Source organism: Pseudophryne corroboree, chromosome 4 (genome assembly GCF_028390025.1).
Source record: "Pseudophryne corroboree isolate aPseCor3 chromosome 4, aPseCor3.hap2, whole genome shotgun sequence".
Classification (NCBI taxonomy): Eukaryota; Metazoa; Chordata; class Amphibia; order Anura; family Myobatrachidae; genus Pseudophryne; species Pseudophryne corroboree.
Genome location: NC_086447.1, coordinates 227,247,754 through 227,265,121, shown reverse-complemented (window position 1 = coordinate 227,265,121; position 17,368 = coordinate 227,247,754). Strand labels below are relative to the sequence as shown.

Sequence of the window (17,368 nt, the reverse complement as noted above, 5' to 3'; positions counted from 1 at the left end):
CTCTTCTGGCTCTGTAAGGGGGCCGGCGGCGCGGCTCCGGGACCCATCCAGGCTGGACCTGTGATCGTCCCTCTGGAGCTAATGTCCAGTAGCCAAGAAGCCCAATCCACTCTGCACGCAGGTGAGTTCGCTTCTTCTCCCCTTAGTCCCTCGATGCAGTGAGCCTGTTGCCAGCAGGTCTCACTAAAAAAAATAACAAACCTAAACTAAAACTTTCACTAAGAAGCTCAGGAGAGCCCCTAGTGTGCACCCTTCTCGTCGGGCACAGAAATCTAACTGAGGCTTGGAGGAGGGTCATAGGGGGAGGAGCCAGTACACACCAGTTAATCCTAAAGCTTTCTTTAGATGTGCCCAGTCTCCTGCGGAGCCGCTATTCCCCATGGTCCTTACGGAGTCCCCAGCATCCACTTAGGACGTTAGAGAAAAGTCAATAAGGTTTGTTTGACGTGATCTCCGTCGTGAATCCATACTGTTTGGGATCCTGTAAATTGCTGGATTTGAAATAATCTACAACTCTTTCTTTTAAGAGTGTTTCCATCAATTTCCTTACTACTGATGTAAGGCTCGCAGATCGGTAGTTGCTTGCCTCTTCCTTGCTTCCACTTTTGTGCAGTGGGACTACGTTCTTTCTTTTCCAGTCCTCTCGAATTACTCCTTTAGCTAGTGACTGGCTGAATAACCTAGGATCACATGGTTTTTAAATCCAAAATAGATAATTCTCCTTTTCCCCATTGTATGATATACTTGACAATCATGCATGCTGTAGTGTGGATGAAAAGACCTAATACTGCTGGACATCTCTTGATGAAATCCAGCTGATTAAGATCTCAAGTTCTAAAACGTCTTACAGAATAGGCATTTTATCGAAGTGCAGGACTACCTTCACACACTCTGTACCATTGAGTGCCCTCAGAGCAGACACATTCTCTTGTATAGAGAATTCTGATCTCCAACTGTGAGAGAGAGTGCCCAGCCTCTACCATTTGTTAGATGTATAATCTTGGATGCTTGCTGACTAACAATTGGGAGACTCTTCCTATTTGCACATGAATCAGACACTAGTAAGTACATGGGACCTTTTGGTACTCTAAATCTTTAGCAAGATCTTTTACACTCCCTCTCAAAATCCAGGCCAATCATCACTGATACACAGGATATACAGTAAATATTAAGAACCCGCACTTCAATTGTGGGTGCAGCTATGAGTTACCAAGGTGATCCCTATATTCCTTAACAAAGAAAGACAACAATACAGGAAGTAACCTAGCGCAACCTTCAGGAAAGAGATCAGCCTACTGTTATATATACAGTACATGTTTTTCCACCTGTCCATAACAAGTCCAGGCATCCAATCAATAATTTTAGATCTGTTTGAAGTCCCATTCGCAATCACATTCACCTGGGTCTTTCTAATCTCTTCAGACTTCAATTGAACAAAGTCACTCCATACATGAAGGGGGGAGAAAAAAAAAGATTTGCAATAGTGAAATTCCACTTTTATTCCATGAAGGTGGGTGAATATAAAAAACAGCCAAACAGTGCACACAAAAAAACACAAATCCCCTATCAAAACAGATGCAGTATCGTACCGGAATGTGTGGGTGCACAAAGCATACCTAAGGTCACATGTCAGTGTCCAGACACCTCCCAGGAACAGGACTGTCTAGGAGTAGAAATGCTCCTCAGATGTCAGCAAATAGACCACACACCCCTCTGTCATGTCCACCCAGTACTGACACGTACTGTATATACATAACAGTGGACTGATCTGTCCTAAGGTTGCGCTAGGTCACATCCTGTATCACTAATACCCAGGTGGTATATGTCCCTTCAATCTACACCGCCATCACAACTATAGAGTTAAACCAAACAGGCCCCTCATTTTTTATACATTATAATTTCTATACTCCATTATGGAGTATATCCCTCTACCGAAACATTAGTTTGTAAGTACCGCTGACAGTATGGTATCGAGGAAACTACAGTTTCCCTCAAAGACTCAGTTATTTTGTTGGGTGGAGCTTACTGAGAACACAGTGCTATCTGGGCATGATAAAAGTCAGGCTGCAGTGACCAGTCTTCCCATGTGTACTGCATCCCTCTTCTCAAATGTGATTTGATTAAAGTGCCTCAAATGTAAGGGGCACTGCAGACATCTATCCCTCAAAACACAAACAGTAACCTATTGCATGTAAGCACATACTGTATAAGTTATCGACACAGAAGAGGAGGACAACACCACAAAGCTAAGGTAATTAATAGTATTGTGCATTATGCACCTGATTCTTAGTCGGACACAGCAGTGATATCTGTGGAGCAATTTTTCATCTGTGCATGCATCTGAGTCGCACTGCACGTGTCCCGATTTTGTACCTACACAGTCATAGTACAGATTTAGATGCAAGGTAGCTGAAGTGTACTGGAAAAGTATGGGCATTCCTGAGTGGTGACTGGGGTGTCTAATCAGATGTATTGAGATACTGCGTCTTATGCTAGTGTCGCAGGTGTGTTACCGATAGTGGTTGGGAAAAAGCTGCAGAATCATTTACATAGGAGGCCATACTCTGATGGAGATTCTGAATCTAGCCTAGGCAAGTTTCCAGTGTGGCCAATGGTGTGAGTAAAGATGTACCATGCACGATTGCCCCATATAAAGATGATCAAACTGGACGTCTCGGTCCACGCTCATTCGGACACATGGATGTACACCAGAGAAGGGCTTTGTAGCACATTAGTATTAAGTGGCAGGTGTAACTTCAACCTCATAATCAGGTCCTTTGTATTCATTAAAAAAATGCCTCTGTGCACTGTTTCTACAGAAGAGAAAATATAATATAGTATGAGCAGTATGCAAATAGCTGGACTCTATTGTGAATAGCTGGACTCTAGGGTGAAGCTGGCTATTGCATTCCATTTAGTTATTGTAGCTCAGCATTCTGCTGTCTGGAGATTACTGACATGGGACAGCATGTTACAGTATGCAGCTAGGTTCAGAAGTCAGCTATCACCATACTGGTACACTCCTGGGCAACCAAGGGCTCACAGGGACATTAATGCACTAAGCACCATATACTTTCCTATTTCACCAACTGGGTCTCATTATTTATATAACTATAAAAAATGTAGGCACACGGTTGTTCTGTAGTTTATTGCACTCCACAGATCTCACAATCCACTCTGCGTAGGATACAAAGCAGGTGGATGATTCAAGCAACAAGCTTTCCTTTGCTTTGGTTTACAAGGTAAGGCAAAAAAAATGCTGCAATTCCATCATCAGGCAGCACAGTCAGAAAGTCATGAAGGTCAAGTTCCACAGCAATCACCTCCAAAGTGTCTAAAACAAGATGAACACACAAAAGACAAGCAGTAGTTACTGTCAGTACTACAACAATTAAAGAGGTGATCTATTGTTCTGGGTAGTCTCTCCTCTGAGCAGAGGTTTTGCTGGGACTTTCTGTCTACCCAGTAGTTACTGTCTAGTACAGCGATGGCTAACCTTGACACTCCAGCTGTTGTTGAACTACACATCCCAACATGCCCTGCATCAGTTTTAGCATGGCCAAATAGCAAAACTGTAGCAGGGCATGCTGGGATGTGTAGTTCAACAATAGCTGGGGTGTCAAGGTTATTCATCACTGGTCTAGTATGATTACATATCCCAGCATGCTTCTTTGAAACATCTCTTTAGCACTTACTACCCAGTATGACTACACCTCCCAGCATTCTCCTTTGGGATTTCTTGTTTTGCTGGCCATGGTTGGTGACCGGAATGATTTTATAAGGGTAGAGGGGCTGGGGGAAGGTGTGTCGGTATTTGGAAAGCTGTGCTGCTTGAAGATGTGTGTTTTTGGCAGCACCAGAGAAGTGAGAGCAGCAGGAGCTGGTTATGCTAGCAGAGCTTGGGCAACAAGTATTCTGAAGGTGCCAGGAGGTCCACTAGCATATCCCTATAAGCTGCATAGGACATGGTTTCCGGAACCCCACCATATTGGTGAAGCGCAATGGCCGAGTGCCCGGACCCTGCAGAGTCTGCTGGAGTTGTTATTCTGAGATCCTGGTAGAAACTGTATTAGATTTGGGGCTGTGTTACCAACGCCGCAATACCGGACGCAGAATGCCGGCAGGGGGGAACGAAGCACCTTGCGGGCTCAAGTGGGAATAGTCCCTTTAGTTGGATTTTCAGGGTTCGGGATGCAGACAGTCACATAACTACATCCCCTGTATTAAACTCTAGTAACGCCCTCTGATGGGATTTGGGGACTCTGCTGGGATATTTGGGGAGACGGGTTTTAAATCCGGTATTTATGAGATGTTGTGAAAATCCCTTTGGTGATTGTATTATCTTACCTAGGAGGCTTCTTTTGTTTTTCTACATTATCTTTCAATAAATGTGTTATTATAAGGCACCTTCTTCTGATCAGTGTGAGCACTGTAGTTAAAAAATATGATTATCAGATCTACATGAATAAGGTCTACATTCATTAGGTCACATGCATTAGGTCGACAGGGTCAAAAGGTTGACACATGAAATGGTAGGCACCGTTTTCGCGTCAAAGCACGTGAAACCCCAATTAATGTATCGCTTCACTCCCCATGCTTTGGGCGAGGTTAATATTCCCAATCGTATTCCACGTGGATTGTAAAGCATGAAAAAATTGAATAAAATGCAAAATAATAATAATAGGATTTTAATTACCTACCAGTAAATCCTTTTCTCGTCGTCCGTAGAGGATACTGGGGTTCCATTTAGTACCATGGGGTATAGACGGGTCCACTAGGAGCCATGGGCACTTTAAGAATGATATAATGTGGGCTAGCTTCTCCCTCTATGCCCCTCCTACCAGACTTAGTCTAGGATACTGTGCCCGAGGACATACTTTGAGAGAAGGATAAAAAAAGGATAGTGGTGAGATTCCGAACTAGCACACACAAACAATAGGAAAGCTACGCTAACCCAACTGGAAACAGGAACAGCAACAGCTGAACCAACCATACTTAACAAAGTAACAGTGCAGGATGAATGAAGCACCAAGCGGGCGCCCAGTATCCTCTACGGACTATGAGAAAAGGATTTACTGGTAGGTAATTAAAATCCTATTTTCTCTTACGTCCTAGAGGATACTGGGGTTCCATTTAGTACCATGGGGAAGTACCAAAGCTCCCAAACCGGGTGGGAGAGTGCTGAGGTTCCTGCAGAACTGATTGACCAAACTGAAGGTCCTCAGAGGCAAAAGTATCAAACTTGTAGAACTTAGCAAACGTGTTCAAACCCGACCAAGTAGCTGCTCCGCAGAGCTGTAAAGCCGAGACACCACGTGCAGCCGTCCAAGAAGAACCCACCGACCTAGTAGAGTGGGCCTGTACAGATCTTGGAACCGGCAAGCTTGCCGTGGAAAAAGCATGCCGGATAGCGAGCCTAATCCAGCGTGCAATTGACTGCTTAGAAGCAGGACACCCAATCTTATTAGGATCATAAAGAACAAACAGTGCGTCCAATTTTCTGTGACGAGCTGTTCTCTTTACAGACACCTTCAAAGCCTTTCCAAAGACTTTGAAGGAGCAGAGGTGTCTGTAACCACAATAGATTGGTTGTTTTGAAACGCCAACACCACTTTAGGAAGAAATTGCTGATGAGTTCTGAGTTCAGCATTATCCTCATGGAAAATTGAATAGGGGCTCATGTGAGACAACGCCCCCAGCTCCGACACACCGAAGCCAAGGCCAACAGTGTGACGATCTTCTACGTAAGATATTTTATGTCTACCTTCGGAAATGGTTCAAACCAGTCCGATTGGAGGAATTGCAGCACCAAATTGAGATCCCAAGGTGCCGTGGGAGGCACCAAGGGAAGTTGGATGTGCAGAACACCTTTCAAGAACGTCTGGACTTCAGGGAGAGAAGCCAATTGTTTCTGAAAGAAAATGGTTAAGTCCGAAATCTGGACTTTCTTTTTCATCCACTAGGAGTCACTGGAGTACTCTTGGGATATGGACGGCTTCAGCAAGAACAGGGCACTGAATATTTAAATTTAGAACTCTCCTCCCCTCCATATCCCAAAGTACCTCAGTGTTTTTTCTGTGCTCATAGTAGCAACAGGGCTTGTGTGGTTTTCCACACTACTTTTGAATTTTTATTTTTGATTTTTCTTTTTTAACTACATTTTCCACATCCCTTCCCCCCCCCTCCAATAGGCGTGGGGTCCGGGATCGTGGAAGCTGCTACGAGCAGCTGTGGCGTGTCGGGCCTCTCTGAAAAGAGCTCCCTCACTGCCAGGTGCAGGCCTACCTGCAGGAAAGGCTGGACGGAGCTTACAGAAGAAGCCCTGTCATAGCCCCTCACCACAGGCGTCCAGGTTTGTTGGGGACGGGGCGGTCAGCTCACGCTGCCGCCCCGCTGTGTGGGGACACTACTGGGAAGCGCCGCCTGCCGCTATGTGAGCCGCCCGCCGCCGCTGCCAGGACACCGCCGCTATGTGAGCACCCGCCGCCGCTATGTAAGCCGCCTCCCGCCACTCCCAGAGCCGCGCCGGCCGCACTTGCCACACATAGCCGCCGCTCCACGGCTGTATGCAGCGCGCTCCCTGGCTCCCGCTATCCGCTGCCCGGATGCCCGCTCCCTCTACCATGTCCCTCTGCCATCGCATGTAAGGTCCCCGGCTCCGTGTACCCGCTCCCCACTGGAATAGGCAGCGGTACACGGAGCACGGGGGGGGGAGGAAGCACACACAAGGGAGGAGATTGTGCCCATAGCAGCAGCAGTCTGAAACGCTGGGTTATTAGACGGATAGGCTATTAAGCCTTTGTTTAGCAGGATGATCCCAGGTTATATCTGTTTGAAAAATGTTATACCCTGTTTTACCTGTAAGCATGGCATGGTGGCCATTTAAACCATGCTTTCCTGTTCTTCCTGTTGTGATTCCAGACGTTCCTGTACTACATCTCCACTCCACCGGAGGCGCAGGGGTGTTAGTGGGAATTTGGGATCAGATTTCATATAGTACTGGCCACGTGCACTGCTCTTGGCCAGATATATATATATATATATAGAGACACCTTAGTACTGTTTTACTGAGTCGTGCAAGTTGTCTGTCTTTGTATATTGTGTTGTCTGTCTGCATAATGAGTAAGGCACCAGCAGTAACTAAAAAGCAGTTTCACTGCAATGTCTGTAAGACTACAAATACAATTTCAATGCCGGTGTCATCCCCGGACCCTCCATTAGCAGCTGTCATGGCTGGATTGCACTCAGAATTGGCCGCCACTCGACAAGAGCGGGAATCGGCAAGATCTGAGTCTAGGGTGAGACCGCTAGAACTACCGGTGGGGTCTCAGCTTTGCCAAAGGTCCAAGTCCACCTTGGGTAGAAGGGATAAATTTCATCTGTCTTATGATTTACCAGTTTCTGCTATGTTGCATTCTGACGCGAAGTAGACCAGCAGTCAGATAGTGAGGTTTTTGACAGCCCAGGCGTTGATAATCTCATCAGAGCGTTGCGTCAGTCTCTGACCTTTACAGAAACTGAGGAGCCTCTGACAAGTGATGTAGTCATCTTTCCTAAACGACAGAGATCTCCAATGTGTTTTCCTGTTTCAGAATCTCTTAATAAGATGTTACTGGAAACACGAAAGAATCCAGATAGACGGTTTTCTATACCTCGCAGATTTAAGTCTCGCTACCCGTTTCCAGAGTCTGTGACGGCTACATGGGGGAATCCGCCATTGGTGGATTCGTCTGTGTCTAAACTTACAAAGAAATTAACCATACCAGTACCAACTGCTACTACGCTTAAAGACCCTTCAGACCGTAATATAGTAGCTATGCTAAAGTCCATGTATATAGCAGCAGGAGTGTTGCTTAGACCTGGGTTGGTTGGTATTTGGGTCACTAAGGCGCTAATGGTATGGATAACAGGACTCAAGTCTGCCTTATACTTCTCGCTGATCAAATCTGGGAAGCTGCTGATTATCTATGTACAGCTTCTACTGACGTCTGTCAGCTCACTTCTCGCCTTTCATCGTCGCTAGTTACAGCACGACGAACACTATGGCTGCGTTCTTCGCAAGCGGAGGCAGAGGTCAAAAGAGGTATGGAGGCGTTGCCTTACGGTGGCGAGAAGTTGTTCGGTCCTGAATTGGACAAATAGATTTCTGAGGCCACGGGAGGAAAGTCTGTTTTCCTACCATTGCCTCCAACGGTACCTAGACGGGAATACTCTGGCCCGGCGTTCAAATCCTTTAGACCTCAGCCCTTTCGAGGCCGTGGTAGAGGAACAGCCACGCCTGGTAGACGCGGTCGAGGACGTGGTTTCCAACAAACAGTCGTCAGGACGCTAAGGTCACCGACAAGCCAGTGGCATGACGGGCTCCCAGCCCATCTCGGATCTCCAATTGTGGGAGCACGCCTTCAGACGTTCCATTTGGAGTGGTTCCAGACATCCACAGATGGGTGGATCCGCAATTTAGTGTTAAAACGTTACAAAATAGAATTCGACTGTCTCCCGCCACTGCGGTTTTTCAAGACAGGACTGCCTCTGTCGGATGACAAGAGGAAGGTTCTGCAAATTGCATTCAGTCCCTGCTGGATTCAGCAGTTTTGATTCCGGTCCCTGTACACCAACAAGGTCAGGGTTATTATTTCAGTCTGTTTGTGGTACCAAAGCCGGATGGCTCCGTCAGGCCAATATTGAACTTAAAAGGTCTCAATCAGTACGTCACTCACTACTGATTCAAAATGGAATCTCTGCGGTCAGTAATTGCAGGTTTAGAGCCACAGGAATTCATGATTGCACTAGATCTCAAGGATGCGTACTTACACATTCCGATTTGGCCACCTCGTCAGAGGTTCTTGCGTTTTGCGATACGGCAGAACCATTACCAGTTTCAGGCTCTACCGTTTGGCCTCTCGTCAGCGCCTCGGGTATTTACCAAGGTCATGTCTGTGATGATAGCTCATCTCAGATCCCTGGGAGTGATAATAGTTCCGTACTTGGACGATCTGCTCATCAAAGCTCCGTCTCAACAGATGCTCCTCCAACATGCGTTGCTAACGTACTATGTACTAGTTCAGCACGGTTGGATTGTCAACTTCAAGAAATCACATCTAATTCCGTCTCAACGACTTCAATTCCTAGGTATGATTCTCTATACGGTAAATCAAAGAATTTACCTACCAGAACAGAAAGTACAGATTATTCGTCATCTGGTACAATTAGTGCGCAAGCCACGCACAGTCTCGGTACATTTCTGCATTCGCCTCTTAGGCACAATGGTGGCGGCTTTCGAAGCGCTTCAGTTTGGAAGATTTCACTCACGTCCTTTTCAACTGGATGTGCTCGCACAGTGGTCGGGCTCGCATCTGCAGATTCACCACAGGGTGAGGTTGTCGCCACGGGCCAGGGTATCTCTACTCTGGTGGCTCAAAGTACACAATCTAACCGCAGTGAAACGGTTCGGCGCCTGGAATTGGATGATTCTAACGACGGACGCGAGTCTCAGAGGTTGGGGAGCTGTAGTTCAAACTTGTCAGCTCCAGGGTCTCTGGGCGGATCACGAAATATTGCTGTCTATAAATGTCCTGGAACTCCGGGCGATTTACAATGTGCTACGACAAGCAGTGCACATGCTTCGGTCTCAGACTGTCCAGGTGCAGTCAGACAACGCGACGGCGGTCGCATACATCAACAAACAAGGAGGAACGAGAAGCCGCATGACAATGTGGGAAGTAGCTCGAATCCTCAATTGGGCCGAGCATCACCAAGTGATTTTGTCGGCAGTGTTCATTCCGGGAGTGGACAACTGGGAGGCGGATTATCTCAGCCGTCTGGATTTTCATCCAGGGGAATGGGCATTAAATCCAGAAGTGTTTCACATGTTGGTCCAGAGGTGGGGTTACCCTCAAGTGGACCTGATGACATCTCGCCACAATCACCAAACGCCCCAGTATGTGACCAGAACGCGAGATCCAAAGGCTGTGGCGGTGGATGCTCTCACAATCGCGTGGCCGTACAGCCTCGTGTATCCGTTTCCACCGTTTCCGCTGCTCCCTCTGTTGCTAAAACGGATTAAAAGAGAGTCCGCCACAGTCATACTAGTGGCGCCTCATTGGCCTCGGAGAGCTTGGTTCTCGGATCTCCGCGGACTACTCGCAGACGATCCTTGGCCGCTCCCGCTACGTCCGGACCTGTTACAACAGGGTCCGTTCCTTTACCCCGATTTAGCGCCGCTGCGTCTGATGGGGTGGCTGTTGAGACCGCCCTCTTACGAAGAGAGGGCATTCCAGAATCTGTTATACCAACCATGTTACGAGCTAGGAAGCCAGTTACGGCAGCTCATTATTACAGAATTTGGCGTGCCTGTATAGGTTGGTGTGAAGCTCGGAAGTTTCCGACATCATCTTTCAAGTTATCCCGTCTTTTGTTATGTCTACAGACGGGGTTAGATGGAGGACTGCGTTTATCTACACTAAAGGTGCAGGTATCTGCTTTGTTAATTTACTTTCAAAGAGGATTGGCTCTATTGCCATCTGTACACACTTTTCTACAAGGTGTCCACAGCGTACAGCTTCCATTCATTCCACCTACAGCGCCATGGGACTTGAATCTGGTTTTAGATTTCTTACAGTCTTCATATTTTGAACCCTTACAACAAGTTGATATTAAGTTTCTCACTTGGAAAACAATTTTTCTACTGGCCTTAGCTTCGGCAAGGCGTGTTTCAGATTTGGGTGCCTTGTCATGCAAGCCACCGTATTTGGTGTTTCATGATGACAGAGCGGAACTTTGGACGAATCCCGCTTTCCTACCAAAGGTAGTGTCATCTTTTCACATCAATCAACCAATAGTAGTTCCTGTGTTAACAGAAGATTCTGGAACTTTGGATGTGGTACGTGGACTACGCGTTTATGTATCCCGAACGTCTACAGTTCGTAAGACGGATACGTTGTTTGTTCTCTATGATGCTGCCAAGATGGGTTGGCCAGCTTCTAAGCAGACCTTATCCAGATGGATTAAACTGACCATACGTCAGGCTTACCTTCATCAGTTACAGCTCATTCCACACGTTCTGTGGGAACTTCATGGGCAGCTGGTCGTGGGGCTTCTACGACGCAGCTTTGCCGTGCGGCTACATGGTCATCAGTGCACACGTTTGTGCGCTTTTACAAGTTTGATACGTTTGCGGCATCAGCATCTCGCTTTGGCCGCCTAGTGTTACAGGTGCCAAACAGCTCTCCCGCCCACGGGGGAAGCTTTGGTATGTCCCAAGAGTACTCCAGTGACCCCTAGTGGATGAAAAAGAAAATAGGATTTTGGTACTTACCAGGTAAATCCTTTTCTTTGAATCCATAGGGGGCACTGGACGCCCACCCAGAGCAGTTTTACCAGGTTTGTGGTAAGTTCAGGGGATCTTATGGTAACACACTCTCACCGACTGGTTCAAATTTTCAAGTTCTATCGGTTATGGTGTCAACTGTTTAGTTGTCAGTAATGTTCTGTGTCAACTTTATTGTTGTCCGTTATGTTATATGTAATTCTCCATTGTCAACCTCTCTATAGCTCCTGTTCGGCTCAGTAAAAAACACTGAGGTACTCTGGGATATGGAGGGGAGGAGAGTTCTAAATTTAAATATTCAGTGCCCTGTTCTTGCTGAAGCCGTCCATATCCCTAGAGTACTCCAGTGCCCCCTATGGATTCAAAGAAAAGGATTTACCTGGTAGGTACCAAAATCCTATTTTTATGGAGCCCAGCCGGAGGCCCACATCCACACCTGCCTGCACAAAAGCAGGAAATGTCCCAGATGAAATTCCCTGCAGAATAATTTCAGCTCTCACACCAAGAGACGTATTTCTTCCAAATACGGTGGTAATGTTTAGACGTTACCCCCTTCCTGGCTTGGAACATAGTCGGAATAACATTGTCAGGGATCCCTCTCCTGGCTAGAATCAGCCGATCAACTTCCATGTCGTCAAACGTAGCCACGGTAAGTCTTAATAGACGAACGGGCCCTGTTGCAGAAGATCCTTGCGAAGAGGTAGAGGCCACGGATCTTCAAGAAGCATCTCCAGAAGGTCAGCGTACCAGGCCCTTCTTGGCCAGTCCGGAGCAATGAGTATTGCTGGAACCTTTTCCCTTTTTATTCTTTTGAGAATTCTTGGGATCAGAGGAAGTGGAGTAAACACGTACACCATCTGATAGACCCATGGAGTCGTCAGAGAGTCTACCACCACTGCCTGTGGGTCTCTCGACCTGGAACAATACCGCTTGAGCTTCTTGTTGAGACGAGAGGCCATCATGTCGATTTGTGGATATCCCCATCGACGTGTCAAGCACCTGAACACTTCCGGGTGCAGGCCCCACTCCCCCGGGTGCAGGTCGTGTCTGCTGAGGAAGTCTGCTTCCCAGTTGTCTACTCCCGGAATGAAGACTGCTGACAACATCACAGCGTTTTTCTGCCCAGAGGAGAATTCTTGACACCTCTGACATTGCTGCTTTGCTTTCCGTTCTGCCCTGTCGGTTTATGTACGTTACTGCCGTCACATTGTCCGACTGGACCTGAATGGCATGATCTTGAAGATATGAGGCCTGCTGAATGGCGTTGTATATGGCCCTGAGTTCCAGAATGTTGATTGGAAGGATGACTTCCTGACTTGAAACTGCACCCCCTGGGTGACTGCTCCCCAACCTCTGAGGCTTGCGTCTGTGGTTAGCAGAAATCAATTCTGAATACCGATCCTCCGACCCTCGATGAGGTGAGAAGTCTGTTGCCACCACAGAAGGGAGATCCTGGCTTTTGGTGACAGACGAATCCTCTGGTGCATGCGAAGATGCGATCTGGACCATTTGTCCAACAGATCGAGCTGGAAGGGTCTTCCGTGAAACCTTCCATGTTGAAGCGCCTTGTAAGATGCCACCATTTTCCCTAGAAGGCAATGCATGGATGCACCGATATCCGGGTGGGCATCAGGACATCCCGAACCATTGACTGGATTACTAATGCCTTTTCCAACGGAAGGAACACCTTCTGCGTCTCCGTGTCCAGTATCATTCCCAGGAATGGAAGCCGCCGTGTCGGCTCTAGGTGAGATTTCAAAAGGTTCAGAAGCCACCCGTGGATCCTGGTCAGAAGATCGTCCAGGTACAGAATTATGTTCACTCCCTGTTTGCGTAGTAGAAACATCATCTCTGCCATCACCTTGGTAAACACCCTCAGTGCCGTGGAGAGACCAAATGGCAGGGCCTAGAACTGGTAGTGACAGTCCTGCAGTGCAAACCGTAGATAAGCCTGATGAGGCGGCCAGATCGAAATGTGAAGGTATGCATCCTTGATATCCAGAGACACTAGGAATTCCCCCTCCTCCAGGCTGGAGATCACCGCTCTCAGAGACTCCATCTTGAATTTGAACACTCGTAAGTACGGGTTCAACGACTTGAGGTTCAGAATCGGCCTTACCGAACCGTCCAGTTTCGGTACTACAAACAAGCTGGAATAGTACCCCCTGTTTTGCTGATGAGGTGTAACTGGGACAATGACCTGAGTACCAGTTTTTGAACGGCATCCTGTAAAGTTATACTTGCCTCTGTTGAAACTGGTAAACCTGATATGAAGAATCTGTTAGGTGGTAGCTCTTGGAACTCCAGTCTGTAGCCCTGGGAAATAAGATATATGACCCAGGGATCCTGGCACGAACTTGTCCAGATGTGACTGAAGAATTTTAGCCGGGCTCCCCACCTGCCAGTTTTGAGGAAGTAGAGCCTGAGCTCTGTTCCTGAGAACTGGCAGTTGCTGGTTTGCGTGGTCTACCTCTTGCGCCTCTGGTGGCTGTAAAAGCACCTCTGGATTTGCCCTTAAACTTGGCAGTCCGAAAGTATTGTAAATTTGAAGCTGAGTAAGCTTTCCTGGCTGGGGGAACTGCGGAAGGAAGATATGTAGACTTACCCGCAGTAGCTTTTGAGATCCATTTGTCTAGTTGGTCTCCAAATAAGGCCTCTCCTGTGAATGGTAGACCTTCCACGCCCTTCCTGAAGTCTGCATCAGCAGTCCACTGGCGTAGCCACAAGCCCCTGCGTGCTGTAACCGCCATAGCAGTGGTGCGTGCATTAAGCAAGCCTATCTCTTTTATGGCTTCCACCATGAAGTTCGCAGAGTCCTGTGTATATTACAGGAGTAAAACAATCTCCCCCCTAGGTAAGGAATCTAACCCCTCAGTTAGGTTACCTAACCATTTAGCAATGGCTTTTGTGATCCACGCACATGCAATAGTGGGTCTCTGGGCCACCCCAGCAGCTGTGTACAAGGATTTGAGTGTAGTCTCACTCTACGATCAGCTGTATCTTTTAGGGAGGCTGCACCTGGACAGGATTTACTATTTTCCGTGACAGCCAGGACACTGATGCATCCACTATCGGTGGATGTTCCCATTTTTTCCTATCCTCAGGAGGACAAGGAAAAGATTAGAGTAACCTTTTAGGGACTTGAAATTTCCTATAAGGATTAACCCGTGGTTTTTCAAACAGGGAATTCAATTCCTTTGACCCAGGAAAAGTGACTGAGGGCTTCCTTTTTACATTAAAATAAGAGTCCTCACACTCCTCTGTCACCTTATCAGGAATTTGAAGGACGTCTCTGAAAGTTTCTATAAGAGTTGGTATTCCCTGTAACAGAGCAGCATCCCTCCCTTCTGTATCCCCCTCCCCCTCCTCCATGTCTGACCTTCAGAGTCAGAGTCAGACTGCATGACATGGGCCAGAGTTCGCTTTTGTGGACAAATGGTAGGGGACTGAGACGCTGGTTTGGGAACTGAGTCTCTGTTCATAATCTCATCCAAAGACTGTCTTAAGTATTGCGTCTCTTTCTCATTGCAGGACAATTTATTAGAAATATTGGAAATCATTCCTGTAATGTAAACCAGCCACGCTGATTTTGCCCCGCTATCCTGAGAAGGTGCACTACACTGAGTACATAGTAGTGAGCACCTTGGGGAAGAGGAACACTCTGCCGTACATGAAACACACTCTTTGCCTGACATATTGTAAATGTGACAGCACACACACAGCTAAGGTTAAAAAACACAGTTAACCCAACAAAGGGCCCTTCCAGGGAGACACAGAGGTATTTGTAGCCAGCACACCGCGCCCTTATTGCTAATGCCAAGCTGAGGTAATTTGGAGTCACACCGGGGGAGCTGCGCGTTTAGCAACCGCTGAGTGGATCCAGACGCTACTAGTGTACACTGCCGCTCCAGTAACTTTTAGTAGACACAGATGCTCAGTGAACGTTAGTGCATGCAGACGCTCATGTCTGCGACCCAGTCTCTTAGCGGTAAACCTTAGTGTATACAGGCGCAGCGGCCTATGCTGCGACTGAGTCCCCTCGTGGTAGCTTCTGAGACGGAAGTGAGGCAATCAGTTCATGGCGGGAGACACACGGAAACTGGTCATGAACTGGGGGAAACGGCGACCAGGAGAGCGTCTGACTCCCCACTACTGACATCAACCCTAGGGATCACAGCCTCAAACTAATCCTGGCGCCTTATGATCCCTAAAGCCTAGCGCTAGAGCCCCAGTGGTGGTGGCGCGCCAGCTACTATTTGGTAGTCTCCTCCCAAAACAGTGCGGCTGTGTCCATATTCCCCTTCTAAGCGGAACCGATGCCTTACCTTCACCCCGTGCTCCGGCCACAGCCTGGTAACGTCTGCTGGACCTGCTAGTAACATCCAACACAGACGCCCGTCGAGACAGCACTTGTACCGTGGTAAGCGGTGTTGCGACCTGGCGGAGAGTTGTTGGAGCGACTCTTTCCAATATGCATGTAAGATGCTGTTAGGAAAGATCACTCAAAACATAGTAAGACTATAAAAATAAATGAAATAAAGCTCAGGGCTGCCAAAACACAGCAGCCCTGTGACCATGGTCCGGCTCCTACCAAACAAAAAACTGATTTGACTGAGTCGGTGGGCGGGATTATATGGACAAGCCCGGTGCATCCTGGGAGGCCAAAAAGCTTGTGATCGTTTGGTGCCAATCCGCTGTCGCTCCAGCATATCCCAATGTTATCCTGTGGATAACCTGTGGACCCTGCCGGAGAAAATGGTGCCGGTGAGCTGCTGGATACTCTCATAGTGAAGCCTCGCCCCTTCAATGGCGCGCGGTCTTCTCGCTTTTTTTTTATACTGGCTGAGGTAATTTGTGCTTAAAATGGAAAGAGAACCGTTTTAAGGCTTTGTTTGCCAGTGTGGGTACTGTGTACGGTGTACTGAGATGCAGTTGTGTACTGAGTCTGGAGACCCAATCCCCGGTGAGAAGCCGTGCGTCTCCATAACCTCGTGCCGCCATAATGGCTGACGACCCGCTAACTTGGACGCTGGCTCAGTACTTACCACTCTTCTTTCTTCTGGCTCTGTTAGGGGTGGCGGTGTGCTGCGGGAACGTACGCTCACCGTGGTGGGATTTGCAAATAGTTCCCTCAGGAGCTAGTGTCCTGTCAGCAGGGAACGGGACCATTAACCCTGAGAGAGGTTGGGCCGTTCCCCCCCCTCTAAGTCCCATGAAGCAGTCAGGCTGGTGCCATCCAGCCCTGCCTGAAAATAACAAACAGAAATATAAATGCAGAAAACTCTTCAGGAGCTTCCATAAGTGTGACCGGCTCCTCCGGGCACATTTTCTAAACAGAGTCTGGTAGGAGGGGCATAGAGGGAGGAGCCAGCCCATACTATCAAATTCTTAAAGTGCCCATGGCTCCTAGTGTACCCGTCTATACCCCATGGTACTAAATAGAACCTCAGTATACTCTAGGACGCAAAACAAAATAATTAAATCTGTCTCGACCATTTGCACATGTCGACCTTTTGTAACTGTCAACCATAAGCACTGTTGACCTGTTGTCCTTGTCAACATTTTGACCATGTTGACCTTGTCATGGTGGATCTATAGCCCAGATACTGTACAATAGATAAATGGGTCTGAGAATAAAGGTGAGCTTTATATCCTACATCCTGTACCATTACAGACTGCTTTATTTTAGAATCCTAAGTTTAAATCCTCCGCTGAAGATTGCCCTATAATCATGTCCCCTACCTTTTAGAGATGAGATAAATACTTCATTTGCGTTTTCATTTCCTCGAATACGATTGCATAGTTCAGGTAGCAACTTGTTCCACCACAGAGTCTGCACCGATAGAAAACATTGTTATGAAATGTTTTTCATTAATTGAATGCCACAAGATTATACCGTGGGCTAACAAATGATTCTGCTATACAGCATTAATAAACCATCATTCAAGATTGTATAAACTATTTACCCTTAAGTTTAGCATATAATATCTACATATATCATTACTCCACAGACATAAACTTTGACCGTAGTAAGGGACAGTT

At 47.3% G+C, this 17,368-nt stretch overlaps 1 protein-coding gene across 2 annotated transcripts in view; it reads right to left on the bottom strand.

Moving 5' to 3' along the window:
• Positions 1 to 3,133: 3,133 nt before the first annotated feature.
• The window catches only part of HPS3 (HPS3 biogenesis of lysosomal organelles complex 2 subunit 1), a 113,858-nt gene continuing 99,623 nt past the window's right edge, over positions 3,134 to 17,368 (bottom strand). For both annotated transcript variants that reach the window (XM_063915954.1, XM_063915955.1), the window contains 2 exons: positions 17,069 to 17,159; positions 3,134 to 3,334 (listed from right to left, as the gene is read on the bottom strand). In XM_063915954.1, coding sequence (XP_063772024.1) covers positions 3,207 to 3,334; positions 17,069 to 17,159 — 219 coding nt within the window. In that variant the 3' untranslated portion in view covers positions 3,134 to 3,206. The remainder of the gene's footprint in view (positions 3,335 to 17,068; positions 17,160 to 17,368) is intronic.